The following is a 27,566-nucleotide window of genomic DNA, read 5'->3' as shown; positions in this document are numbered from 1 at the left end:
CGGTGAGTGGAAAGGGCCGTGCGTTCCACGTACCTCGTTCCGCGTACCTCATTCCGCGGCAAGGGCTGTCGGTCGATCGTTGGCCAACGCCCCCTGCCGCTCGGATTTAGCCCGCTCGCCAGAAGTGGCTTCCTGCCGCCGCAGTCCCCATTGTGTGTGCCAGCCGGCGAGAGGTACTCGACGCTTTTCAGTATTCTCATCCTCTCCCAGGGGTCGGACACGGGTTAACAGTGTGCCTGTCTTTTTGAGCACGGTGTCCGTTGACAGCAGCGCTCTCCGAAGTCCGCCCATTCACTTGATGTGAGTGCCATTGTTGTTGATCCCGAGAAATGTCGCGTTTTGCAGTTTGCTTCCGACAAAGAGGGGCGGGCGCGCGCGTAATGTGCGACTGAGTGGGCGGGGCGGGGCGGGGCCGGGCGGGGCCGGGCGGGGCATGGCTCGCGTGCTCTTCTCCACTGTCAAAAAAATTAAGTACAATCGACCAATTGGTTTTGGTCATTCGAACTAAAACTAATTCTTAGTCGAGTCAACTAAAATTTAGTTGAGTGTAGTCGCTGCCCACCCTGCGAGGTCCGTCAACATGCTGCGCTCGGCCAGGCAGCCTCCATCAAGTCGGTGGCGCAGTGGTTAGCGTTGTCGCACGACGTGTCAGGGTATGCGTGTTCGACACCCGCCAGAGGCTCCGATTTTTCGACTCTTTAATTAAGTGTCAGTGCCTCTGGGACGCTGACGTCACATTTAGAAGGAGGTCGTGTGGTCACGTGATTCTCTCCAACCAATAGGAGAGGAGGCAGTTCTTAGTAATCTCAAAAGGATCTCGAGGAGATCGAATCAACTAAAACTAAGAAAATCGTCATCAAGTCTCCAAATGGTGTGACGTCACCGCCGCTTACATCACAAGAGCCGACTAAAGGGAACTGACTAAATATTTTGGTCAAAATTTCGACTAAGTTTTGTTTGATTCGACTAATATTTGGTCGTTTTTATCGTCCACTCATACTCGATTGGCGTGTTCTTAATTCTACTAATTCTTAGTCGCCCTGAAAAACGACTAAATTTCTTAGTACAATCCACTAAATTTTAGTCGATTGAACTTTATTTTTTTGACAGTGTCTCTTTTTACGCCGAATAATGCAGACGCAAACACAAACAAGCGGAGATAGCGGGAGACACACACAGGCGGTCCCCCGGCATGCCCCCCCCCCCCACCACCAAGACACACTGGTGCCACCTCGCCCACCGATCCTCATTAGCGGCGCTCTGGATGACACGCCCCACCGCGTCACCAGAGAGAGAGAGAGAGAGAGAGAGAGAGAGAGAGAGAGAGAGACACGAGTGTCAGTCAAGGTGTCCCTGACAGGCGAGACATAACTCTGCCTGGCCTAGAGCCCGCGGCACAGAGCACGAAGCACGGCGGCCCCGCTGCAGATGGTTTCCGCACAGAGTTTCTTCGCTCTGTCTCCCTCGCACCTGTGCGCGAAGTGCCATGAGTGAGAGAGAGAGAGAGAGAGAGAGAGAGAGGAGAGAGAGAGAGAGGGCGTCCCAATGGGCAGCAAGGGGCAGCAAGGGGCAGCAAGCGGCGGCAAGCGGCGGCAAGCGGCCCAGCCCGTCGCGGGGCTGAGGACAGGTGCCCCTCGTGGGGGGGGGGGCACTACTGGAGGGATCGTTACAGCGACCGAGGCACGGATCCGAACCGAAGGCCCATTGTCGCTTCTTCGTGTAACTATGACCCTTCGTAAGACAAGGGGTACGAGTACAGTAAGTAGGTTCATGATGCGTCCTTTCCGTTTGGAGGTGGGAGGGCCGCTCGCTGGACGGCTGGGCCTGGCAGCTCTCCGTCTGGAACTACCTTCCTTCCCGACAACCGGGACGGAGGCCGGGCCGCGCGGGGAAAGCACTGCTTCCGAGTGCCGTCGCTCTGCCTGGCCGCGCCCCCGTCTCCTCTCCGCTTCCTGCGAGCCGCGGCTTCTCGGCCCCGGCTCGCCGGTTCGCCCTTCGCTCGACTGGCCGCTTTACTTGCCTGGCTGCCACCGTGGCCGGCCAACCAATCGCTTCAGACCGTCGCTTTCGCCGCTCGCTCGGCCTCTCGCTCGCACTCGCAGTGCGTTCCGCTTGGTGCGAGAGAGGCCGAGCCACGCGGCGACACGCTGTGCGGAATCAGTTTGCCGGCAACGCGGCGACAATGTTGCACCGCCACGTCGCAGCGCGCAGGGCGTGCAGGGCGTGCAGGGCAGGTGGCCGGCCGGCGGGCAGGACGTACGGCCCTGTGGTCGAGTGGGCTTGCCGAAGCCTCGCTCCTAACTTCGTTCAGACAGGACAACAGTCCGGCCGGCCAGTCGGAAGGACTTGGGGGGCGGGGGCAAGGGGAGAGAGGAGAGGGGGCAGCGTTGGGGCAGCGAGACGAGCGGAGGCGGAGAGAGCCCAAGTCCCTCTCGGCAAACTCGGACCGGACCCTCCCTTGCCGCTGGCGGGCTAGGTTTGGCGGTGGATCTCTCTCTAATAATGAAGTGGGCCACGGATGTGATTGAGCGGCCGTGGCCTTCACTGGCACGGCCAACCAGAGCCGGGAAGGGCCAGCAAGGGCAGCTCAGCCGCAGCCAATCAGAGTCACGCCACGAGACGCAGGTCTGCGGCAGCTTGGTGGACTGCTCCTCGCCCCGTGCCACGAACTCTCGCCTGGTCCTATTGTGGCGCGTAGTTCTACGGAATTCTCAAGGGAGCACGCAGTCCCGCGTAGTTCGGCGCAAAGCTATCCCGTAATCTTGTGCAGTTCAAAACCTTTATTGGTGGCACCCTCAGACCCGTCATCAGAATCGCGCTGGCGCACACTGCTGAAAGTTTGAGGCAGTGCCTCTACCTGTCTGTGCCATACACAAAAAGACGTTCTGCGTTGCTATGGAGATGCAGAGAATAATAGGTTTAAGAAGGATGCCCTCTGCTCGTAGGGAGCTTTAGCCGTGAGGAAAGTCACCGTTGGGCCCCGTGCCTCACGCAACGACGGCCCTCGTGGGCCCTTGGACCGTCCCTCGCCCACTCGGTCCTCCAGTCGCCGTTTTGTTGATTCAGGGATGTTTCGCTTCTTTGCTGAGCCCAGGCTTATATCCATTTCTCGTTACGGCTGCTGTCTCCCTCAAGTTTACTTTCCTCCTCCCGGGGCATAACTCTGCCGGAAGCCGTGACGGAACGGGGCCTGCCGCCCGATGGCTTATCCAGGACTGGAAAGTTTCCGGTCCTCCAAAAATGATAATCATCAACAACAACAAAGGCTCAAAAACATGCTGGAATGGTACACTTTTCAAGCAGCTCCGCACAACGAGCCTAAGCAAGCTGGTCTCCGCAAAGAGAGCAGGGCTTGGAGCGAGCGGCGCGTGGCGCGGCGTGTCCAGGAAGTGGCGGTCGTTGGCGGTCTGGTCTGCTGGCGCTGCCCCGCGGACATTTTTCTGGAGGCCCTGCGCATGCTTCTACACTAATAGCGCCTCCCCCCGCCTCCTCCGCATCCGCCGGCGCTTGGAGGGCTTGGCGGTGCTTTTCGGTACAGCCGGTGGCGACCGCAAGGGGCTCGAAAGAAAAAACAACGAAAAAACCCAAAGACCAAAAAACAAATCCCTGCGCGGCGGAGGCGGAGCCTTCCGGGCCGGGCCCTTAGGCGGTGGCGCGGTGGCGCGGTAGGCCGCGGTGGGCACACTCCTGCCTTCCCGCCGCGCTCACAATTTGCGCCTTGAATGACGAACCAAATTACAACGCAGTCCCCGCGAGGCCCCCCCGCCGTGGCACGCCACGGCATGCCACGGCACGCTTGCAGCATGGAGCGTGAATCTCGCTGCGGCATTGAGTCGTCGCTCATCAACACCGCGCACAACAACCTGGCCGAGCGAGAAACATTTCGTTTGTTATCGATTTTGTTTTTTGTCCTTGTCTATCCGCCTCCCCGCGCCCCCTGCTGATTAAATTTTTTTTTCGATGGTCAGTGCACGCGACGTGCAAACCACGTCCCATTGTTTGGTGGGCCCGCCGCGCGGGGTGCAAGACGTGTCCTCGCCGTCCGCGGCCTGTCCCCGCAGCTCTCGCAAACGACCTGTCAGGGGACCGCCGGCCGCGCGCGCCGAGCCTTGACTTTGAGAAGGCCGGGCTGGCCGCGCCGGCCGTGGCCTTGCCGGCTTGAGAGCATGGCCGGGCGTAGCATGCCGCCGGCCTGCGTGCCGCAAGTTATAGATTTTACCCCTGGGGGCGTGACGGCAAGGGCCGTCCGTTGCCACGCCGGCCTCCACCGCGAAAATCGCCCAAAATGTTTTATGAAAGGGCCAAGTGTGCCGCCTTCCTGATTTCACACCGGTCAGGGTGGGGGGCCCGGTAGCGCCGTGTGCTGGGCCGTGTCGCGCGATCCAGCACTTGCCGCCGCGTGGCTCGGTGCTGACCAAGGCCCAGGCCGACGACACCAGCCCTGCGCCCGGGCCGGCACTCGGCAGCGGTTTAGCGACGTGGCCCCCAGAGTTCGGAGGCTCTGTACGTCATATCGAGGGAGAAACAAAAAACCGGATTCTGACAAAAAGTTTTCATTTATATACTTTATTTTTCACTTTTGGGCAGCTGGGGAGTGGGCGAGGATGGTGGGAGTATTATTATGGTGGGAGTGGGGGTATTATCTCCGCAACTTATTATCTCCGCATACGAAATTCCAGTGAATGTCCGACCACACTCCTCCCTCCCCGTTCTTAGGTTTCAGCTCCCGCCGGTCAGTTCAGGTTTAATTACCGCCGCCAACTTACCCAACTTTCCCCGTGTTGGCGAATCCTCGCTATGTCGGGGTGGGGTGGGGCGGCATGCAGAGTGACTGGCCAATCCAGCCGCTCCAGACGCGCAGCGCCGCGCAGCGCCGCACAGCGCGCACTCTCACGGGGCACCTGGCCCAGCCTGGCCGCGACAACAACAACAACAATAAAAAGTTTTACATTGTGTCTGCACCCCGAAGCAAGGCGCAGGGCGCGGTCCGGACGTTCGTTATCGGCAGCGTGCAAAATGAGGGCAGGACGGCGGGGTGCGCAGAGGAGTCTGGAGAGCCCAATTCGCCAGTCATTTCCGTCCCGGCGGGCCGGCGGACCGGCAGGGCACATTGAGGGATTGGCGCTTCCGGCCAAATTATCTCGCAGCGCGCCAGCACGGCCAGCACGCCGTCCATCGGCAGGGGAAGGACGAGCAGCTGCAGTCTGATTACCAACAGCGCTTCGTCGCTCCGGGCGCCACCTCTCGCGCGCCACTGCGCAGCGCACAGTGGGCGCGACAGGGAGAGGAGAGGGAGAGAGAGAGCTAGCTTCGAAACAGATCCGTTCGGAAGCAGACAGCTGGGGCCGCGTGAGGTTCGAGGAGCAGCCTCTCCACCTGGGCCGGCCACCACGGCCGTGATGTCGCATTGTGCCGGAATGGGACCGGCTCCATTTCCGGATGACCTCGCCAACCTCGACGTCCTCACCGTCCTCGCCGTCTCCTCAGGACTCCGAGCGCCTCCGCGTCAAGCGAACTTCCGGAACCGGCCGGGGCGGACGACGGGCGCCATGCCTGCACCGCCAACTTGTCCTCTGGCGAAGAAGATGTTGTGTTGGGTACACCGTAGTCACTCGCCTTGTGAGAAGCTCTCGTGCCAACGCGAAAGAAAGTTGCCCTCCGTCGTGTAAAGGCGGGATCCACGACACTTCACCCAAAAGTCTTCCTCCCATCGCAGAAATGCCCACTTCAATTTAATCCACCAAGGGATCGATCTCTGCGTGTGACGAGCATCGAGTGGGCTCGCGGCGCGGTGGTCTGGCATTAATTGCTCGGCACGCGCTGCGGTCGCCGTTCGTCGCCGCCACGCCATGGAACATGCCATGGAACACGGAACGTCTGCCAAGCTGTCGGCTACAGTTTCGACTGCGGCCTGAGTTTGGGCCGCGGGGCCGGGCGTGGGCGGTCAGCTGGCAAGTGGATGACCGCGCCGTGGCATTTCGAACACACCCCCTGCCAGTATTCGGGTCCGTTTTGGAACACGCCGCGGGGCCGGGGCTCCGACACGGCGTGGTGCAGCGCACTGCGGTCGGCCGGCCCGCCGGGAGCGCTCTCGGTTTAAACATTATAATAACAGGAGCCTGAGTTTTTGCCCCGTTCCAGTGCAAATACCATCCAGCAGGGAGCAAGAAACGACAGCGGGGAAAATAACCGGAAGGGGAGTTGTGCTTTCAGGCTGTCCCTCCCCTCCTCCTCCCTTGCGGTTAGCACTCCTTGGGGACCCTCGGGCGTGTCTACCTCAACCTCTCGGAGCGGTGCGGCGGCGAGGTCTTTGAGGAAGACCTGCCTGCCTGCCGCTGACGCATTGTGTCGTGCTGCGAATTATTCCAGTCGACCCGCCCCCTTCCCCTCCCATCCCCTCCTATCCCCCCCCCCCCGGGCGCTTACCTGCCTCCTTTTTTTTTGCCTTTTTCGCACGCCCTGTCGGTCCGTCGCGGTTTCGCGGCGCGGCACTTTGTGTGATTGGCCAACAGGCTTGCGGTCGCGACACGCGTCAGAAAGGAAAAACGTGCTTCGGCAAGCCAGCGAGCGAAGCGACACGCGCGGCACGCTGTGGGCGCACCATTAGCTTGTCACGGAGACAGACAGTGGGGCGATGTGGGGCACACGCTTGGGTGCACCACCGAGGGCTGGCTCGTGAGTAGCTTTAGCTTTGGTTAGGCAACATTGGAGGCCGCCGTCTGTGCTCCGTTTGCATTCACACAAACACTCAGAGACAAACAGACAAAGACACGCGCGCGCCCTCTACCCTCGAGGAAATGAATTTGCATCGAAAACCGTTGTCGGATAAAAGGCCCCGGGGGTTAGGCTGGCAAGTGGATATAAAGCCGGCAGAGTTTGTCTGCGCGGCGCGCGTTCGCGCGGAGGCCCCGGCCGGCCCGGCGGAATGAATAACTCGCTACTGCCGCGAGTCGCGGCACGGAGTACGGAAGTTTGCTGATGGGCTGGCCGAACGAGAGCGCGCCCCGCCTGGGGCCCCGCCTGGGGCCGCGCCCCACACCGCGCCCCACTGCACCTGCATGCTGGCGCTCAGTCTTGCCAATCCGCACTCAAACAACCTCAACAACCTGACATAATCAAAGTTTTTCGAGTGCAACATGAGAGTACACACTGAATGTGATGAGCATTTTTTTACGAGCACCGTATTTTTGTGCACAGGAAATTTTCGTACAACATTATGGTTTACTTAATTTTATTTTGCTCTGTCTCCACCCGAGACCTTGCCCGCTTGTCTGGTCTGGTTGGCTCTTGCCACCAGCGCTAACTTCGGCGCCTCCGATAACTCACCTCTTCGATGGTGGCGAGGTTTGCATCCCCGCGCCAGTCGCTTCCAACTAACTTTGGCCCTCAGCTAGGCACTGCTAGGCACTCCAGGGCGGGTAACGAAGGCCGCGGCCGCAGTGCCAGTCTTCCTGGCCGCCGCCCGGGCGAGGCGAGGCGAGGCGCCCGAAGTTTGGCCGCCTTTAGAATCACAGCGGCCGCCGGCTGGTTCCCGCATCGATGGAGGCCCCCATTCAGCATGCCGGGCCGCGGAGTCGCGCCATCCCGTCAGGACAGTCGCCCTGTCTCTCTCGCACCTCTCTGGCGGCCGCTAGCGGCACAAGAGTGGGAGAGAGACAGCCACTGTTCGGAATCAGCGCTGGCAAATACGGCGCAGTGTGGACGCAGGGTGCGGGGCTGTTGGTGCTGGGGGCCTGAAAGGGCCTGGAAGGGCCTGGAAGGGTGCGCGGCCCGCGCCGCGGCCCCGCGGCATGCCAAGCTCGGCTACGCGGCGACGCACGCAACAGGCCGAGCCGAGCCGAGCCGAGCTGAGCCGAGCCGAGCCGAGCCCCGGACACACGTAATTTCCGCTTGCTGCTCGTATGGCGCTGCCGGAATGCGCGGGGTGCGCTGGCGGGCCGACCCTTCAGAGTCAAGGGGACACACTACATCGGGGCTAACTTCCAGCCACCGAACTCGGACGCGTTCGGCGTGAAGTAGAAAGAGACCAGCCCGTACCGTTAACGAGCCAAAAAAAAAAAACAGCGTGGGTTAATGTCAAGGAAGAAACAGCTTCGCAAAACAGTTACGCAACGGCAGCTCAATTTCTGGCTCGCGGAAGGAATGAATTGGGTTGAGGTGGCGGAGAGTCGTTGCCTCTCCTGTCCGGCAACGCCCGCAGCGCTCCGCAGCGCCCTCCAACGGAAGGGCCGAGGGAGGGAGCTCGAAGAACAAACAGTGCAGCAGCGGCGTGCGCAGCCTGGCGCAGCCTGGCGCAGCCACCAAGGCGGCAGAGCGCACTCCGCACTCGAGACTCCTTGGCGCGCGGGGTGCTCCTCTCTTTGACACGCTCCTTGACGCTCTCTACGCCGCTGACGTTGGCGGAGTGTTTGCAGTGGAGGCAGACGTTGCAACACGGCGGCCGTACCGCGGCAGTGCCACGCCATTGCGGGACAAACTTGGAGTCAACTTTTTGGAGGGCCCGGCCAGGGGGGGCCCAGCCTACCCCGCACTCCAGAGTTCTTACGGATTACTTCATCCGTATTACAAACAAATTCATCCGTACCTTACAAACATTTTTGCGCAAGCGTAATACGGATAGCCTGATTTGTAACATACGGATGGCTTTGTCCGTAACAGATGTAGCTTTGTAACTACGGATAGTCTTACAGAATCCAAAGTAATTGCATTCATCGACACTCGTTATACAAACAGAATTCATAAATTACTCGTTGCCATACTGAGCGGAAACAGATAAGCAGTATATTATACTTTTTAATGCCAATTATCTTTTTTATGCACTAGCAAGCACTTTTACTTTTATTTGGCACATAATAGAGCTATTGATTGAGTTACTTGCTGATACGATAGACACTCTTGGGTAACGGTGGAGCAGGGCCACAGCAGAAATAGATGTACTTACCGCCCAAATTTGGTGTTGATTATGAAATCACTGCATTTCAATAATCATACTGAGCAACTGTTCAATCTAACCAACCAGTTATTGTGGGCAGTTCCACAAAACATTCTACCATACTCAAGCTATACTGTAAATGTTTTCTTTTGAAGTTGGTGCGCTGGTGAGGTTATACTGTCTGCTGATCTGATACCGTATGCTGGAAGAACCGAGTGACAACAAAAATCACATGCACTGACTTCTTCAGTGTTTGCAAACAATGCCATCCTTGATGGACTTTGGGGGTGAGACACCATCGCTGACACCAATTGTGAAGGCCTTAATTGTGCCTAAAATCGGCAGCACAAACAGCGGAGCGGAGTGTTTTCATTTTTTCTAAACACCGTCCCGCTAAACTTTTCATACGTGAAAGTATGAGAAATCCAACATTCACAGTCACCCCTTTGTTTCTGTGTAGATTAACCTCGTTTAGTTTGGTTTAAAATCAGAAACTACGATGATTTGCAAGTTTCTGGTTCATAAAAGTTATTAATTCACTTATTCTTTGAGAAGTGATGCTTGTGTCTGCGAAAACTGGATGGCTGTCAGTCATGTTAACACACACTTATCTGCTGTGAAGGATTGGAGACGTTGGGGGTGCTTTTATTATCACAGGTAAATTCTCTGCTTCCCCAACAACATACATTTATAAATATAACAATACTTTTGTTTATATTTCAATTCTTTCTTCAATAAAAATGTTAGGTTAGGTTCTTAGAGTGTCATTTAATAACTGTTGGACTACGGCCAAAATGGCACTTAGAAGATTTTAGTTTGGATAATCAATAGGTGAATGATGCAATATACAGGAAAAGTACTATTCTTAGTTTGAAAACTAATGAAACTATATTGCACCTTATTAGTCTTCATATTGAAGTTAAGTTGATGTTGATATGGATTGGTAGGTTCAGATCAGGATTACGGACAAGTTGAGTTGATAATACGGATGGGTTTAGTAGCCGTAATTATGGATCAATAGTTGTGTTTGTATTTACGGATAATTTTGTCCGTACAGAAATTCTCAAAACCTGAAGATGCTTTTTATCCGTAATACAGATGTCAAACTCCGTAATATGGACAAGCCCATCCGTAATTACAATGAATCAATTTTGTCCGTAGCTTACGGTGATGACTTATCCGTAAGAACTCTAGAGTGCGCCTCGCAGGCCTTGCAGTGGCGCCGCGGTCTCTCCTCTAATTAGTCTCCTTTTGGAGGCGGCGCTGCAAACCGGGCCGTTGCGAGCAGCGCCTCTTTTTTCCCGCAACTAATTAGCAAAGCCGAGCGAGTCGTTCGTCTTTCTTCCTCGCCGTTCCGCCGCGGCTTACCTGTAGCGCAGCGCCGCGCCGCACCGCGCGCAGGTGCAGCCCGACCGCAGCGCGCTGTGGAACGCTGCGAACAAGAGGGTCGAACGCCGTTCCAAGACGGTCCAATAGCGGCGGCTCAAAAGGTGGACAGGGACAAAGGCGACCAAACTGGCTTATTCAAAAGCGAGGACGGTCGGAAATTCAGTTTCCAAGTGAAGCGTGCGACGCCAGCGTCGACACCGATCGACACGCCGCGGTCCCTACGGCCGATGAGGCGTCCGGAACGCGCGCCCCGCCGGAATGCCCTTCAATATACCTTGCCGCCCACCCCACCCCGCCACGCCCCGCCGCACCCCACCCCGCCACGCCGCGCCCCGCCGCGCCTTGCCACGCCACGCCCCGTGGGCCTACTCGGCATTTTTCACTGCCCTCCCTGGCACGCACCGAGCACCGGGCCTCTCAGCGCGAACCGTGTCCCGCGTCGGTGCGGTCTGTGGCGGCGGGGCCCACCCGAGCGAGGCAGGCAGGCCGCATGCCGGCGGCGTGCCAGCGGTGAGAAGAGAGAGCTCTTTGATCGCGCCCTCTCCTTTCTAGAAAGGCGAGAAGAACAACAGCGAGCCGAGCGGAGCTGAGCCAGCACAGGGCTAGTCGAGTCGGTGCAGCTGGTGCAGCTCCACGGGGTGGGGCGGGCCACGCTTCACGAGGCCTGAGAGATCGCTGACGTTAAACTGCGGCGGGCAGCCCGGCTGCATCCAGGTTAGCGGCTAGAAGCGGCTCATGACGGCGGAAATGTTTTTTTTGTTGCTGCCTTGACCCATGACCGGCGCTCTGCAAAAAGAAGCAAAAACTGGCGAATCAAAAAGACGAGCGGACGTAATTAATTATTAATTCGCAACAGGATTTCACTTCGTTAGGTTTAGCCCAGCGGACCGGACGAAGGCGGACCGGGAACACGAGCTGCGCGTGGCAGGGCCAGGCAGGGCGGCAGCAGGCGGCAGCGTGGGCGAGGCCGGCGAGGTCGCCATCCTGATGGCGTACGGGGCCAGGGCCGGGCCAGGGTGTGCCACGGTGCGCCGGTATATCCTTGATGGATGACGCGTCGCGCCATGAATCATTGCCGACACCTGATTGGCCAGCTTTTGCCTATCCTTTAGTCATGCAAGGCCGTGTCGGCGAGCTCGTCGGATTGGACCCGGCTGGGCCGAGCGAGAGTGGCCTGCGAGCGCACCTGGATCAGATGTGTTAGCCATTGGCTGACGAGGCCCCCGATGGAAGCACGGGCCTCGGCTTGGCTCGGCCTGGCTCGGCATGGCACCTCGCGCGCCGCTTACACCGAGGAAACTGCGGTCTTGCGGCTGCCTTGCGGCTGCACTGCAAGTTGCAAGGACACGCTGCAGGCCCTTCATTGCTCGGACGGGGGACGGGCCTCGGACCCAACAGCTTGGTGCCCGACTTGGTGGCCGCGTGTCCTTTGATCCGAGCCCCAATTACGGACTCCAGCTCAACACAGAGACAGGCCCAAGCCGGTGTAGGAGGCGAACTGTACCCGTCGGCGCAGAGTACCCCCGGGTGCACAACGCCTAGGGCCATAGTACCCTGGGGTACATGACGACTAGGTTCAATGTACCCAGGGGTACAATGCGGCTAGGCGAAATGTACCCCGGGGTACATATTGCCTAGGCTTATTGTATCCCCCGCCGGCCGGAGAAGGATGCACGTCGCCTGGGCGCAATGCATCCCCCCCGGATACAAAGAACCTAGGCCAGGAGTATCCCCTCGGCCGGCCGGAGGGGGATACAAAAAGCCTAGGCGCAATGCATCCCCCCCCCGGATACAAAAATCGAGAAAAAAAGAAAAAAAAAAGGGGGGCCCTTCTCCCACCCCCGCACACAGGTCGGAGGGCCGCCTGCAATTCGGTGGATCGGGGGAACCGGTGCTTTACAGGCGGCGACCCCAGGGGTTCTCGTCTGTATAGGGGCCGGGCTTGAAGGGGGGGTTTTGACAGTCTCTCTCTGCCTTGAGAGCCTTTGCTTTTCGCGGGGGGTCTGTACCAAATGTACCCCCGCTGTCCGGCGCTCTCTACCAAACATACAGTTTGTTTAAGGGCCAGCTTCAAAGGACTTATCATCTCCTCCCGACGAATCAAGGAGGACCCACCCGCGACCAATTACGGGTGGCTGGATTGACGGATCGAATACTCCGTCGCTCCAGTGCCGAGGCCAACCGCCGAAGCGCAGTTGCTTTTTAGACCCCCCAGCGGAGTGGCCAGGTGAATGTGACTCTGACCACTACGCTATCAAGCTTGTACGTCTGGCGTCGTGTTGGACGACGGGTTTGAGTTGCAGTGGAAGGAAGCCAGTCGAAAAATGTAATGAAATGATGGGAGTCGATCCCGGGACCCTACTGCCGGGACCGACGACTTTTGCCGCTCGCCCACCACGGCCCATGACGAATGGAGCGGCGTGAGGCGGGCTCTTGACGCGACAGGAATGGACCGACCCGGTCAAAATTTCACAAGAAGTTTGGGGAGTCGAACCGCCGACCTCAGCACGGAGAAGCGACGCCTCTACTCCCAGACCACCACAGCACATGCAGTTCGTTGGCTAAGTCACGGTTTTCAACCACACTGGGCGAGGCAGTAAAATTAAATGTTAATGTTTTAGGGAATCAAACCCCCCGACGTGTGGGACTGTTCTACACGGCTCCGCTCTGATGGCCTCAAACCTTTCCCAAAAAAGAAAGGAAATCAAAAAAAAAATTGAGATGCCGGTATTCGAACACCGCACTGTGCAAATGTTACAGTGCGGTGTTCGAATCCCGGCATCTAAAATTTTTTTTTTCGATTTCCTTTCTTTTGTGGAACGGTTTGAGGCCATCAGAGCGGAGCCGTGTAGAACAGTCCCACACGTCGGGGGTTCGATTCCTAAAAACATTAACATTTAATTTTACTGCCTCCCCAGTGTGGTTGAAAACCGTGACTTAGCCAACGAACTGCATGTGCGTGGTGGTCTGGGGAGTAGAGGCGTCGCTTCTCCGTGCTGAGGTCGGCGGTTCGACTCCCAAACTTCTTGTGAAATTTTACCGGGTCGGTCCATTCCTGTCGCGTCAAGAGCCCGCCTCACGCCGCTCCATTCGTCATGGGCCGTGGTGGGCGAGCGGCAAAAGTCGTGCGGTCCCCGGGAGTAGGGTCCCGGGATCGACTCCCATCATTTCATTACATTTTTCGACTGGCTTCCTTCCACTGCAACTCAAACCCGTCGTCCAACACGACGCCAGACGTACAAGCTTGATAGCGTAGTGGTCAGAGTCACATTCACCTGGCCACTCCGCTGGGGTGTCTAAAAAGCAACTGCGCTTCGGCGGGTTGGCCTCGGCACTGGAGCGACGGAGTATTCGATCCGTCAATCCAGCCACCCGTAATTGGTCGCGGGTGGGTCCTCCTTGATTCGTCGGGAGGAGATGATAAGTCCTTTGAAGCTGGCCCTTAAACAAGCTGTATGTTTGGTAGAGAGCGCCGGACAGGGGTGTACATTTGGTACAGACCACCCGCGAAAAGCAAAGGCTCTCAAGGCAGAGAGAGACTGTCAAACCCGCCCTTCAAGCCCGGCCCAAAACAGACGAGAACCCTGGGGTCGCCGCCTTAAAGCACCGGTTCCCCCGATCCACCGAAGTTGCAGGCGGCCCTCCGACCTGTGTGCGGAGGTGGGAGAAGGGCCCCCCTTTTTTCTTCTTTTTTTCTCGATTTTTGTATCCGGGGGGGGGGATGCATTGCGCCTAGGCTTTTTGTATCCCCCCCCGGCCGGGCCCAGGGGATACTCCTCGCCTAGGTTCTTTGATCCGGGGGGGATGCATTGCGCCCAGGCGACGTGCATCCCTTTTCCGGCCGGCGGGGGATACAATAAGCCTAGGCAATATGTACCCCCGGGGGACATTTCGCCTAGCCGCATTGTACCCGGGGTACAATTCACCTGGCACCTAGGCGAATTGTACCCCTGGGTACATTGAACCTAGTCGTCATGTACCCCAGGGTACTTTGGCCCTAGGCGTTGTGTACCCGGGGATACTCTGGGTCGGGGGGGGGGGGGGTACACTTACACGCCGACACCTGTCCTCCATGGCACACCCGTGTCTCAAGGGAAAACGTGAATCAACACACGCGACGAAGGTCGTTCTCCCGCGGTCGTGCGTGCCTCCTTCTGCTGCAGGCCACCCTGCGTGTGGGGCGTGCCTGGAGCGTGCCTAGAGCGTGCCTGGGACGTGTTTGGAGCGTACCTGGAGGCGCACCGACGAGCACAGCAAACACGCACTGCGCGGCTGCGCGGCGCAAAGGAATCAGGGTGGGCGCGAGAGAGGGTGCGTGGGCTTTGCCATTGCGGAAAATAGCGGGAGCTTCACGCCGCGCTCCAGCGGCTCCAGCGAGCCAGGGGAGCCGCCTGCCGGATTATATAAAGTTGCGCGCCAACGCCGACCCTGCCTCGCGCGCCTCCACCTGCACTCTCGCCCAGAAGGGCGGTAGGCCGACCACGCGACCGGAGCGGCAGCGCTCGGCTCGTTAACATTTTTGCACGGACAGAGACGCCCGCCTGAAAAGTTAAACAAAGGCAGTCAGTAGTGTGGCGGTCGAGTAGGCACGGTCCATCTAAATTAACTTGGCGCTCGAACAGCGCGGGCGGGGCGTGGAAAAGGACGAGGAGGGATGGGGAAGGGGCCAGCGATGCTGAAGTGATATGCACGCCGCGCCGCGCCGCGCCTGATGGCCATTCCGCTGATTTATTCCTCCTGCCTTTTTGTTCCACGCTGCAGATTGGACGGCCCACTGCCACTGGCTTGCACTGACTGCCGCTGGAGCCACTGACTGCCGCTGGATGCCACTGACTACCGTTGTCTTCCGATGACTGCCGGTGACTGCCGATGACTGCCGGTGACTGCCGGTGACTGCCGATGACTGCCGATGACTGCCGGTGACTGACACTGAGTGACACTGACTGACTTCGATCGACACTGACAGACCCTGACTGACACTGACGCTGCCGCTGGACTGCCACCACACGGCGTGCTACCACAGTGACAAGGCCCACACGCCCATATGGGCCGATATGAACAGATAGGCTTAATTCTTCCATTTGACGGCACGGGGTGAAACCAAATTATATTTTGAAACCCTATATAGGGTGTCTGGGATATCAGAGGGAAAAGTGAAAGAAAACGAAAAAGAGATGGTAGGCCTTAAAAAAGCAAGTGCATGTGGCGCGAGAGAGGGGCTTCGGGGAACGGCAAACATTTTGACAGGCGCGGATGCTGCCGGTATGTGAGTGGGCTTACCGTTGGTGCGTGGGAATGCGAGAGAAAGACACAGTGAGTGAGTGAGTGAGTGAGTGAGTGAGTGAGTGAGTGAGTGAGTGAGTGAGTGAGTGAGTGAGTGAGTGAGTGAGTGAGTGAGTGAGTGAGTGAGTGAGTGAGTGAGTGAGTGGAACGACCAATTTAATTGCCGCCGCCTTGCAGGCAAAGAAAGCGCTTCGCGGCACCATCCTCTGATTCCGGTCGAAATGGCACGCCTTTACGGGCGAGAGGGCCGCTGTGCCAGGACCGCTCCCAAGTCGATGTGGGCCTGACACGCGAGCCGTGGCACGCGGGGCGGGGCGGGTCGGGGCGGGCCGGGGCGGGCCGGGGCGGGTGGAGCGAGGCCGACGCGCTGGCCGGGCACACACATCAAGCCCAAGTTGGACTGGACGCGCCCGCTCGCCGCCTCGAGGGGCTGAACTTCCAAGTCCATACGCCAGCGCGTTACGATCGTCTGTTAGCCCCCTCCCCCTCCCCTTCCATCCCTTTTCTTTGGGCCCTTCTCCTATTACCACTGCGAGGGCTCGGAGCGCACCGCGGCGCACCGCGACCGCCCCCGCGCGCCAGGCGTGCCCCTTGATCTGAGATCCCGGGCTCGCTGCACCGCCGGCTGGATTCGGTTCCACCTCGGGTTCCACTTGGTTCGGCAACAACGCGCCCCGCTCGGCGCGCTCGGCGCCAGTGCCGCGGTTCACTCCCCTTTGCAATCTTTCAGCGCGTCGGGGTCCGCGAGCGGGGAGGAGGCGCCAGTGGGTGTGTGCCTTGCCTTCTTTTGCATGGCAGACAGTGCGGCGCGCCTCGCCGGGCCTCGCCGGGCGGCAGCGCAGCGCGTCGCGCTTTTGCAGGCGATGAAGGGCGTGTTCCCTGTTCCCGCAGTGCACCCGGCGGCCCCGGCAACAGCTTGGGGTAGAGACGTGAATCGCTGCAGCCCGCAGTCGGCTCCGAGCGCTCCGAGCGCTCCAAGCTTCAAACAGCAGCGGCGGGGCTTCAGGCTTGCCAGTGGAGCTCGCCGCCGCCACCACGCTTGTCTTTGTTGTCTCTCATCCTCAAAGGGGAAGCGGCCCCGCCTTGCCCCGCCTCGGCTTCGGCTTGTTCAGTATCCACGTGCGCGCTGCTAACCAGGACGATTAGAAAGGCATGCTGAAGTCCGACTTCTGTCGGAACCCTGCAAACTGCAGTTTATTGAGACCAGCGACGAAGAAGCAAGGTCCAAAAGATTGCTCTCGAACTGCGTGCGGTAGTGTGGTGCGGCACCGAACGGGCGCCGACATGAGGGCGTCTTTGTACGGATGGTCTGTTGTTGCGCTGTGCTGGTAGCGGGCCCCAAACGGCAGACGGATGAATTGTGGTCCGGCCTCCAGTCAAGTCAAGCATGCCGAGCGCGGAGCGCCCGTCGTCCGCCGGGTAGGCAACCCGCCCGACAGGCCTGCGCGGCGGGACGGCCTATCCTCCCGTTCGCAGGCGCTTGGCGCAGTTCCGCTCCCGCACTCCTCTTATTTTCTGACCCCCGCGCACACTCAGTCTCTCTCTCTCTCTCTCTCTCTCTCTCTCTCTCTCTCTCTCTCTCTCTCTCTCTCTCTCTCTCTCTCTCTCTCTCTCTCTCTCTCTCTCTCTCTCTCTGTGTCTCTCTCTGTGTGTCTCTCTCTCTCTCACACACACACACACTCACACACACACACACACACACACACAGAGGCGCGCGCCAACAAACTTGCATGAACAAGTGGGGCCAGTTGCGGACAGGACGCTGGCTTGTATTAACGAGGTCCCGGGGGCCAGGTTATGACGAAGCAGCCCGCCGGAGTCCACGGCCTCCAGGGCGTCGCCACGGGGAAGGGTCAGCGGGGCGGTTCGGGGGTGGAGCGCCCACTGGCCAGCAGGTATGAGGAGGCAAATAAATACGATTTACCGCTGCTGCCTGGCTGTCTGCCTGGCTGGCCGCCCGGCTGGCCGTCCGCGCTCCTCTCGGGGGAAAATGGAGTTAAGCGCGCAAATGAAGGAAGGCGGGTTTATTTAGAAAGCACAGGGCCTGCATTATAAAGGAGGCAGGCTAGAGGGCCGAGCGCTGACGCGCACCGCCACACGCGCGTCCTGCCGAGGCAAGCGAGTTTCTGTTTCGGAGCTTCCTAGCCACGTCGCGTGCGGGGAACTTGAAACTTGCCGCCCCATCTCGCCATTTCCCGTTTCAGGGCACGTTACTCGTTATCGGCCGCGTCTTCGTGTTGTTATCGTTTGGCCAGTCGACTCGCAGTGTCTCTCGCTTACACTTCGCCGCCGGACTCGTTCAGCAGGCTGATCCCGGGCTTGGTCGCTCTGTCTCTGTCGTGCACGTGGGCGCGTCCAGTAGAAGTGCGAGAGAGAGAGACAGAGCGACGGGACGAGTCTTCGGAGTCGCTCGACGCCCCGGCAGCTGTCTTGCGATGTGAAGGCGAAGGCTCAAGTCGAGACCCGTGGCGCGCTGCCACCGCGCTGCCGCCGCTGCCACTCCTCGCTGGCCTTGGGGTCGGCACGGCACAGGGATCGGCTCAGCCAGTGAGCGCCAAGCCGAAGGCCCGAACCAGATTTCTGTTCGTCTGCCGACCTCGATTATGCCTGACGCGATCACCGCTGCTCGCCAAAACGGCTAAGCGGCAGTTTCGGGCCGCAGGCACAGAGCGGGCGAACCTAGCGCAGAGATTTGTGTTTTCAGCCCCCGGCGTTCTGTCGCTCTGTCACATGAGCGCGGCGTATATGTCTGCGAGGCGCGCGGCGCTATGGCTGTTTTGCGAGCCGCGTATCAGCGGCATGCTAAAGCCGCGTGAAATTAAAACGCCCCGCCGCTAGAGTGCGGCAGGTTGGGGGGGGGGGGGGAGGGGACCCTTGTCACAAAGTTGGCAGGCGCGTGCGGATGGCTTCTTTCCCGGCGGCGCTCTCAGAAGTTAATACCAAGCCGGGTGGGGCGCAGGACGCGCAGGCCGCGTCGGGGTGGGGCACGGCCCACACACACACCACACGTGCACTAGGCCGCATCAAATCGAAATTTTTTTTTGCGAATTGACCTTTTTCTGAAAGATCGTGTTCAGAAACGACCCTCCACCAAATTTGAGCGCGTTCCGACAACGGGAACCCGAGGCGCACAGGGCCTAAAGATTTGCGGTCCGCGGGTTGCCTACCTCTAGCTGCTTCTTCTCGGCGCCGCGGCTCTCTGCTGGTGTACTCAAGGAACGCAGCACAGCGTTGGGGCTGTCCTTTGGGGTCAGTACTACACATTCAATACGTTTTGAGCACCGTCGGATGCGACTCCGCGAGTACACCGCGAAAAAACCGCGAAATCGGTTTACTCTACTTTCTACGCATATGAAGCGTTCGCGGCGGGCCAAATCGCTGGTGGAGCAGCACAACCATATCGGCCAAGGACGCACAAAGTTTGAGCAGAATGCGCCACCTGCATCACTGTCAAAATGAGGGGAATAGTGTTGCGCCGGGAAGGTAGGCCACAGGTTAAGTCACCGATATTTGCGAATCGACCTATTCCCGCATATTTCTAGGAGATCATGCTTAGAAACGACCCTCCTCCGAATTTGAGCGCATTCCGATAACAGCAAAACGGGTTTCACTGAGAGAAAATATGATTGTGCCGCGGGTGGCCTACCTCCAGACCGAGCGCAACACTATTCCCCTCATTTTGACAGTGATGCAGGTGGCGCATTCTGCTCAAACTTTGTGCGTCCTTGGCCGATATGGTTGTGCTGCTCCACCAGCGATTTGGCCCGCCGCGAACGCTTCATATGCGTAGAAAGTAGAGTAAACCGATTTCGCGGTTTTTTCGCGGTGTACTCGCGGAGTCGCATCCGACGGTGCTCAAAACGTATTGAATGTGTAGTACTGACCCCAAAGGACAGCCCCAACGCTGTGTTGCGTTCCTTGAGTACACCAGCAGAGAGCCGCGGCGCCGAGAAGAAGCAGCTAGAGGTAGGCAACCCGCGGACCGCAAATCTTTGGGCCCTGTGCGCCTCGGGTTCTCGTTGTCGGAACGCGCTCAAATTTGGTGGAGGGTCGTTTCTGAACACGATCTTTCAGAAAAAGGTCAATTCGCAAAAATCGGTGATTTTTGATGCAGCCTAACGTGCACGCCCCGCACTGCCCCGGGACTCGCCGCCGCCGTGGCAAAGTATGTCCAGCCGGGGCGTGCCCCGTCGACGTCATCTCTTCGGCGCCCGAAGCTGTTTCGCACGGCCACGTGAGCCGCCCCCCCCCCTTTTCCCCCTCTGATCCGCCACGAAACTCATCAGACTCTCTTGTTGCCGGACGGAAAGACTGTCGGCCACCCTCCTGCGAGCGTCGCCCTGCGTGTTGGGCTGTTTTTAAACTTGCGTCCCGCCGCCGTTGCCAAAAATTGAATCACCAGTCGTGCGGGTGGTGGGGGCGGCGCGGGGCGGCGCGGGGCGGGGCCCAGGACCTCGACCCGCGCGGCCTGCCCGAGGAATTAAAGAATTAGGAAAGGCAGGACGTCTGGAAGAAGAGGGAAGGCCGTCTGCCCCGCGAAAAAACCCTCCACACCCCGGAGCCTTTCGTCAACACGTCACAATCGCAATCCCAAGAAGTCTAAAACGACCAACAACTTAGATCGTGATTGCAGAGCCTCCAGCGAGGCCCCTAGCCACTGAGGGCCTCGCCAGTGGGTCTGCCTCGCTCGCTTCAAGGCCTCCGTCCCGCAAGCCGCAGCCAGCCGCAGCCCGTCCGGGGCGTCCAGACGGGGAGTGCGGAGCGGCGCGGAGTGCGCGCAGCTGGAAAAAGGGAAAAAGGCGCGGCAGGAAATTAAATCCAGGGCGAGCCGGGGCTCGGGGAGTGGTGCGGCTGGGCTGCTGCTGCTGGATGAAAAGCGTGATTGAATGGATCTGCCTCGATACAGTACCTTATTTACTTACTGACGCCACCCCCTCCCCCTTTTTTTCTCTGGGCTCACGGCGTCTTTATTTTCTACTTTCCCAGATAAGGGAAGTCATTCCGCCGCGCGCCAGGTAAGGCTCGTGACTCAGCGCATCACACCCCGTCTCCCTCTCGCCTCGCCTCCCTCCCCGACCCCAAAGCGCCACGTCGTGATATTTATTCTATTTGCCGCCGCCGGCATCGCCGCGCACACACGACGTGCTCGACGTGCTCGACGTGCTCGACGTGCTCGACGTGCTCGACGTGCTCGACGTGCTCGACGTGCTCGACGTGCTCGACGTGCTCGACGTGCTCGACGTACTCGACGTGCTCGACGTGCTCGACGTGCTCGACGTGCTCGACGTGCTCGACCTGTTCGACGTGCTCGACGTGCTCGACGTACTCGACGTACTCGACGTACTCGACGTGGTCGACCTGTTCGACGTGGTCGACCTGTTCGACGTGCTCGACCTGTTCGACGTGCTCGACCTGTTCGACGTGCTCGACCTGTTCGACGTGCTCGACCTGTTCGACGTGCTCGACCTGTTCGACGTGCTCGACCTGTTCGACGTGCTCGACCTGTTCGACGTGCTCGACCTGTTCGACGTGCTCGACCTGTTCGACGTGCTCGACCTGTTCGACGTGCTCGACGTGATTATACAACCGCGTCACCGGCAGAGCAGGCAGGCAGGTTGAGCAGGCAGGAAGGTTGGGCAGGCAGGCCGAGCTGGCAGGGCTGACGAGGGCTGACGGCGCTGCTGACGCTCGTGACGCGCGGGATGAGAAATGTTTATGGATCCGGGAATCCATTGGAATCCATCCACGTTTGCACATTGGCCGGTGAGGCGGCGGGGCGACGGGCGATGTGGGCGAAGGGAGCGTGTGCTAATCGACTTGGTTCGACGCGGCTGGCGCCAGTCGGCGGCGTGTTCCGGTAACGCGTCTCCGACACGACGGCTCTTTCCGCTCCGGCCCGCATCACTGACTGGAGCACCGGCTCGGGCGGACGTGACTCGCCACATTTCGGGCTCTGAATGAAAACACTTGCCGGTCGCTTTTCAGCCGGAGAAACTTGTTGCCACCGGGGGAGTTCCCGGACTGTGTGGAACAAATGCGCCATGCGGGGTATCCGGCCAGACTGCCGCTGTGCGGCGCCAGCAAGCCGCCGTCGCCGAGGTTCGCACTGCGCTTCCGCTGTCGGGCTGTCTGTCGGGCCTCCTCGTCGTCCTCGGCGGCGCTGGTGTCACCCCATCTGCATACACAGCAGTCCGGCGGCCAGGGCCACGCACGCGACGTCGCGACGGCTGCATGAATATTCGACGGCCGTTTGCATACATTGCGAACAAAGTAAAATAAAGATGATTCCCGTTCCTCTATGACTACCTTGATGGCCTCTGGTGCCGACGCAAAAGCCCCCCCCCCCTACCCCTGCTGCCCCCGCCCCACCAAGACCTTCGCCTGTACACTCCGCGCGGAGGGCGCGGCGCTCTCTCTCCCCTCCCCCCCCTCTCTCCCCCCCCCTCTCTCCCTCCTCTCCTCTCTCTCTCTCTCTCCTCCTCTCTCTCTCTCTCTCTCTCTCTCTCTCTCTCTCGCTCTCTCTCGCGGCCCCACTCAGACTCAGGCACACTTCCACGTCACTGCCTCCGCGAACCCACTCGGCCAAACGGCGCGCATCCGGCTGGTATTGAAATTCCGCCAATCCCTTCGGACTCCCTTTGAAGTAGGCTCCCTTTACGTACCGGACGCGATGAGCCCCACGAGGGGTGGTTCCAGGGGCCCCACCCGGGGCAGAGCTGGCAGTGCTGGGCAGTGCCGCGACTGCGGAGGGCGGCACGGCACCGGCACTGCCACCCTAGTGCACTCCTTCTTCTGACAGGACGAGAGTGGCGCGTCCTGTCGATACTCGAGAGTTGCCCTCCCCAGCATGACGTTGTCGGAGCCAGAGCCGGTGAGGCGTCCGCGCGCCAGGCCTCTACAGGGCCGGGGCAGAGCAGTGTCCGTGGAGGCCCTGAACCGAATCCAACATTTTCCACGCTGACGCCGAGGCCATTGGTGTCAGGTTCGATTCCCCTTCGGGGACCTGAAAATATGCACCAGTCTGTTACGGGCGGATTTGGGATATTGCCGGAAGCGGCCGCGTGGTTTTGGCCCGCTGGGGTGTCCCCTTTCTGCTGGTATTTTGATGTTTGTCGGGAAGGTGACTGACGGAGGAAAGCAACGAGGAAAAAGGGACTGGTAACGGCGAAGCCCGGCCATGACCGGCACTGCCGAGCGACAAATGCGCCGTCGCGGCCTTTGATTTGATGGTCTCGGGGGTCTTTGGCGTGCTGCGTTCTTTGTGCTTTGCGCTTCGCGCGGGCACCGAGTCTGGAGGCACAGCGCAGCAGCGCCGCGCAGCAGCAGGCGACGAGGGGCGGCGCCAGCCCGCTGCACTCGATGAAGATTATCGAGTCGCCACGGTGACGCCGCTCGCCGGCCAGACAGGCTTTTTGTGGAACAGAATGCGACAACCATGTCGTTCTTCTAAAAAGACTCGGCTGGTAACCACAAAAAGAAATCGCAAAAGTATCCCCCACCCCTCAGACCAATTTGCTTTAGGATTTTCGTCCCCTGCTACAAAATCCGTATGTTTGTGATTTTTTTTCCAAACTCTCAGCCCTCTATCCTCAGCCCTCTATCCACAGCCCCCCCCCCCCCCCGGCCGATCCTCTTGTCTCCGCGGCAAACACGCCGACGAGGAAAACTGGAGGCGCGGCTCTTCCTTGTCGTCTGTGCCGCCCGCGGAGTACTAAAAGCAGCTCGACCCACTTTAACGTTTGCCTTCCTATCGCGAATTTAAAATAATTGTGGACGCCTCGCCATCTTTGTAAAAATAAATCCGAAGTGGGTAAACATGTACCAGGTGGCCCAGAAACCCCGCGACAATATGATTGCAGGCTACACGCCTGCAGCCGTGCATGCGGGCTTGCCTACGCTCCGGTCTGCGGGCGCCGGGACGCTCTAGGGTGGCCACTCGTCCATGACGCACTGTCCACCGCGGCGCTGTCCTTCGCCGTCGGCCGCGGGGCTGTCCGCCGCGGACAGCGTCGCGGCGCGAAGGACAGCGTCGTGAAGAACAGCGCCGCGGTGGACAGTGCGTCATGGACGTCTTGTCGGACCAGACTTGGAGAAGATCTTTTTCTGTTCATGGCTGCGTGGGTGGCTGGGCGGTGACCCTGCTGACCCGCCCCGCGCTTCCGCACCGCTCGCTCGGCTCACGGCGGATTACGGCGCGGTTCTAGTGCGGACAAAGGGCCGCCGTTCCGGACGTGTGACCGCAGGCTGCCTGCTCGGGCTGCCTGCTCGGGCTGCGTGCTCGGGCTGCCTGCTCGGGCTGCCTGCTCGGGCTGCCTGCTCGGGCTGCGTGCTCGGGCTGCGTGCTCGGGCTGCCTGCTCGGGCTGCCTGCTCGGGCTGCCCGGCCCAGATATCAGCGGGTTTGAAAGGAGCCTCGCGCGGCAGCGGACCTCGGGCAGGAAGGGACGCTGGACTTGCTGGACTTCTTTGCGGGGAGGGCGATCCCTGCGCACCGAAGAGGAAGGGTTGATGGCGGCGTCCATGGTCAAGGGGGTCACCTGCGCCGGAGTGTCGGCGTCGTCGGAGCCGAAGCAAAGGGCGGGGCGAGGCTGGGGTGGGCTGGTCGAGGCCCTGGCGCTGGGGCTGGCACGCTGGCACGCTGGCACCGACCGCACGGACAGTGCGACCCTTGGACCTGTATAACATCCCACCTAGATCGGCCGGACCGAGCCCGGGACCAACAGACCGCGGTTCAAGGCGCTCCGTGTTGTCTGTGACACAATGGGGTTTGAGTTCGAGGCACCACGCCCCGCCCCGCCCCGCCCCACGACGAGGGGGCGGTGTAGCGTGAAGGGAACGCCACCATGTATACTCAAATGCCATCGGCTGCTTTTGGGGCTGGCCGCGTGGCCGCGCCACTTGCCAAATTCAATTTGCTAGTTTGCGCCCCCCCCCCCCTCCTCCCGGTTGGCGTGACAGAAGAGAGCCGAAGTTGGCCGCGCAGGACACCGGGAAGCAGTTCCTTGAGGACGAAGCGGCGGGGTGGGTGGGGTGGGGTGAACTGGAGGCGCCGTAGTCGTGAGCACCGCACCGTCGGAGCGATCCACCCTCCGCTGCTGAGAGAGGAAGCTGGCAAGAATGACAGGAGCTCGTTTGTCGAAACAATTTTTCTTTCAACAACCGACCGCGGTGCTCGTGCGGTCAGTATTATCCGCGTAACGCGAGCAAGAGAGTCGTGCAGCTTGTGGCAGTGCAGCTGCGCACGACAACAGTTGACTTTTTCCCTTCTCTTTGCTGCAAGGCGACTATATCGGTCCGCGCCGCATCTCCCCCGGCAGCTGGAGGCCCCCACGGCTCCAGCCGGGCTCCAGCCGCCCCGCCCCTCGGGGCTCGCGGGGGCTCTCGCAGCCATGAGTGTATATCCCGCTATCGGTTTCCAGCTCAGCAAGGCCCTGGAGGGCTGGAGGGCTGGAGGGCTGGAGGGATAGAGCGCTGGAGGGCCAGGGGGCCGCCTTGGCGACACCAGTACGGAACGAAGGAAACAGTAGAGGCCCGTCGCTCCGTAGGGATTTACGGACAAGAGGCCAGGGCCCGGGCAGCGCCACCTGTGCCTTCATTCCGAACTGTCGCTCTGTCTCTCTCGCACTCATGGCGCGTTCCTGGGGGTCGTCGGGGAGAGACGGAGCCAACAGCGACGGAGGGCGGTTCGGAGTCGGGCTGCTGGTCCTGCAGGGCTGCACGGCTGCAGGGCCTGGAGGAGGCAGGGAGTAACTCACCGGGCAAGGGGGCGCATTAGTCGACGTGAAACGAGATAAGCACTTATTGTCTCAGCGTTAACTGCATCAGGGGGCCGGGGTCCGGGGGGCCGGGGCGGGCCGGGCGGGCCGGGCGGCGGGGCGGGCCGGGGCGGGGTGGCAGTGACGCGGTAATCCGTGCCTTAAGTCCACAACAGCCTTCCGCGTGCTTCCGCACTGCGCCAACCGGCGGGGCGGGGCGGGGCGGGGCGGAGGCAAGGCGGTGAGGCGAGGCGGTCGCAGACAAAGCACGGCGTCGTCCCCCTTTGCCGTGATGCAGCGGGGCGGGGTCGCCAGGGTCGCCCCGCCGGTGTGTCGCCCCGCTGCCTGGTCAGCGGGTTGTCCTTGGCAAGATGCAGCGAGACGTGTGGCGCCCCAACAGAGCATAGCAATATTGTTCTTCGATTCTCTTTGACATGTTTCATTTCGAAACAAAAATAACGTCATTTGGCAGTCGTGTTCAGCTCAGTGGCTTTACCCGAGCACATTGTGAAGCTCATTGGACGGGTCTCCGTCAGCGCCCCCGTCAGCTCTGCCAGCACGCTGAGTGGAGAGTTGAGACAGCCGGCGGTAGTTTTGGGGCTTCGATCATGGCCGCCGAAGCTCGTGCTCTCATTGTTCATTCATGTGCGGACCGGACGCATTAAAAGGCAACGTCCACCGAGAGAGGGGATGAAAGATGCCCTTGAAACTGTCTACTGTCGACTAAATTCAGTCTGAATTTTGGATGGCTATATCGCGCGGGTCCCGTGCTTCTCAAACTCTCATAATCTCGGTTCCTCTCCTCACACGCACGTCAGCCTGAGCGTCAGCCCTTCTCTATCTCGTTCCGAGAGGAAGCCTCTGTTTTCCACAAAGTGCACTTTGCACGCCACCGCCAGCGACGAGATCAGGTGACAGCGGGGAAAGGGTGGCGCTCTGGGTTTGGAAATGCTCTCCCGTCGCTCGAATTGCTGCGCTTTTGCCGCGGCGCCAAAGCTGCTTATTAGAGCCAATCAGCGCCGCCAACAGCGAAACTGGAACTGACGGCCGCGGCCATCTTTGTTGCAGGGAGCACCGCCAGCAGCAACGGCGTCAACAACAACAAGAAGGGCTACAACAAGTTGTCGGCCGAGGAGGCGGACTACCACCAGTGCGTCAACAACAACGACACCAACCACGCCAACAACAACATCAGCAACCACCACCATCACCATCACCACCACCACACCGCCCCCAACAACATCAACAACAATAACAACGAGGACGGCTGGGGCTGCAGTGGCCACCGTCACGATGAGTCCGACTCGGACTCGTCCTGCAGCGATGACTTTGACCTGAATGAGGAGGAGGACTTCAGCGATGATACCGACTTCGGTGAGTCTTCCGTCTCCACTTTAACGTGTAGCCGGGTTGTTGTCGGGGCAACGCGGAGCGAAGGGCTCCAACAGCTGTCAAAACGGATTGGCATTCAACAGCCTAGGGTGGGGACTGCGAAATGGCTCGTGTGTCTCGACATAGTGGGTTGTTGATTTTGTTTGTCCTCTTCCGGATGAGAAATAAGGAGGGGGAGGGGGGAAACCGGGGGAAACACTCGACGCTCGCAGCCGCGCTGGCCACACCGTCGTAACGCGAAACGATGATGCCACTTCATTTCAAGCCAACACTCTCGCGCGAAATTGCAACTCTGTCGTTTGTTTGATCTCGACACCCCACCGTCACCGTGGCAGAGAGAGAGAGAGAGAGAGAGAGCCTCCCCCCTCACACCCCCCGCTTCTCCACCGCCTGCTCGCAGGTCCACTCGCAAACACGCGATTTATTGGGTCTGTTTTTGTTGGCACACACGATATGATGGGAAACCTCAGGCGAGTGAAACTCCGATGTGTGCTAGCGAACCGCAGACGCCGCGGTCCGCCAAAAACAACGTTCCGTGCCGAGCGATTTCACGCGCTATTCCTGTATAACTGAACGCCACCTTCCACTTTTGTAGACTGTCGAACCACTGCGGCCGAGAAGCGACTTCACCAACCCTCTCGAAAGATAAGCGTTCGACTCCCATCCCGTTCCATTTCGTCCCATTTTTTTTTCAGGACAACAGCCTGTCGCAGAACCATATCGACAGCCGTCTTCCAGTGCTCGTCGAAAGTCCCCACCAATCAGGCCTGACCGCCCGAAGCTGTGCCGTCTAGCCTTCGCTGCGCTGAAAGTGCAT

At 59.7% G+C, this 27,566-nt stretch overlaps 1 protein-coding gene across 2 annotated transcripts in view; it reads left to right on the top strand.

The window, feature by feature from the left end:
• The window catches only part of LOC117650835 (bromodomain-containing protein DDB_G0270170-like), a 60,079-nt gene that overhangs the window by 17,919 nt on the left and 14,594 nt on the right, over window positions 1–27,566 (top strand). Inside the window, exons 1-2 of one of the 2 annotated variants that reach the window (XM_034394439.1) lie at window positions 15,156–15,180; window positions 26,426–26,731. In XM_034394439.1, the coding sequence (XP_034250330.1) occupies window positions 15,171–15,180; window positions 26,426–26,731 (316 nt within the window). In that variant the 5' untranslated portion in view covers window positions 15,156–15,170. Of the gene's footprint in view, window positions 1–15,155; window positions 15,181–26,425; window positions 26,732–27,566 lie in introns of those variants that run through there. The other variant, XM_034394437.1, reaches the window with a different exon arrangement.

Source organism: Thrips palmi, unplaced genomic scaffold (assembly GCF_012932325.1).
Source record: "Thrips palmi isolate BJ-2018 unplaced genomic scaffold, TpBJ-2018v1 HiC_scaffold_5, whole genome shotgun sequence".
NCBI classification, from domain to species: domain Eukaryota; kingdom Metazoa; phylum Arthropoda; class Insecta; order Thysanoptera; family Thripidae; genus Thrips; species Thrips palmi.
Note: the sequence above shows the minus strand (reverse complement) of the source record. Positions and strands in the feature narration are given on the sequence as shown.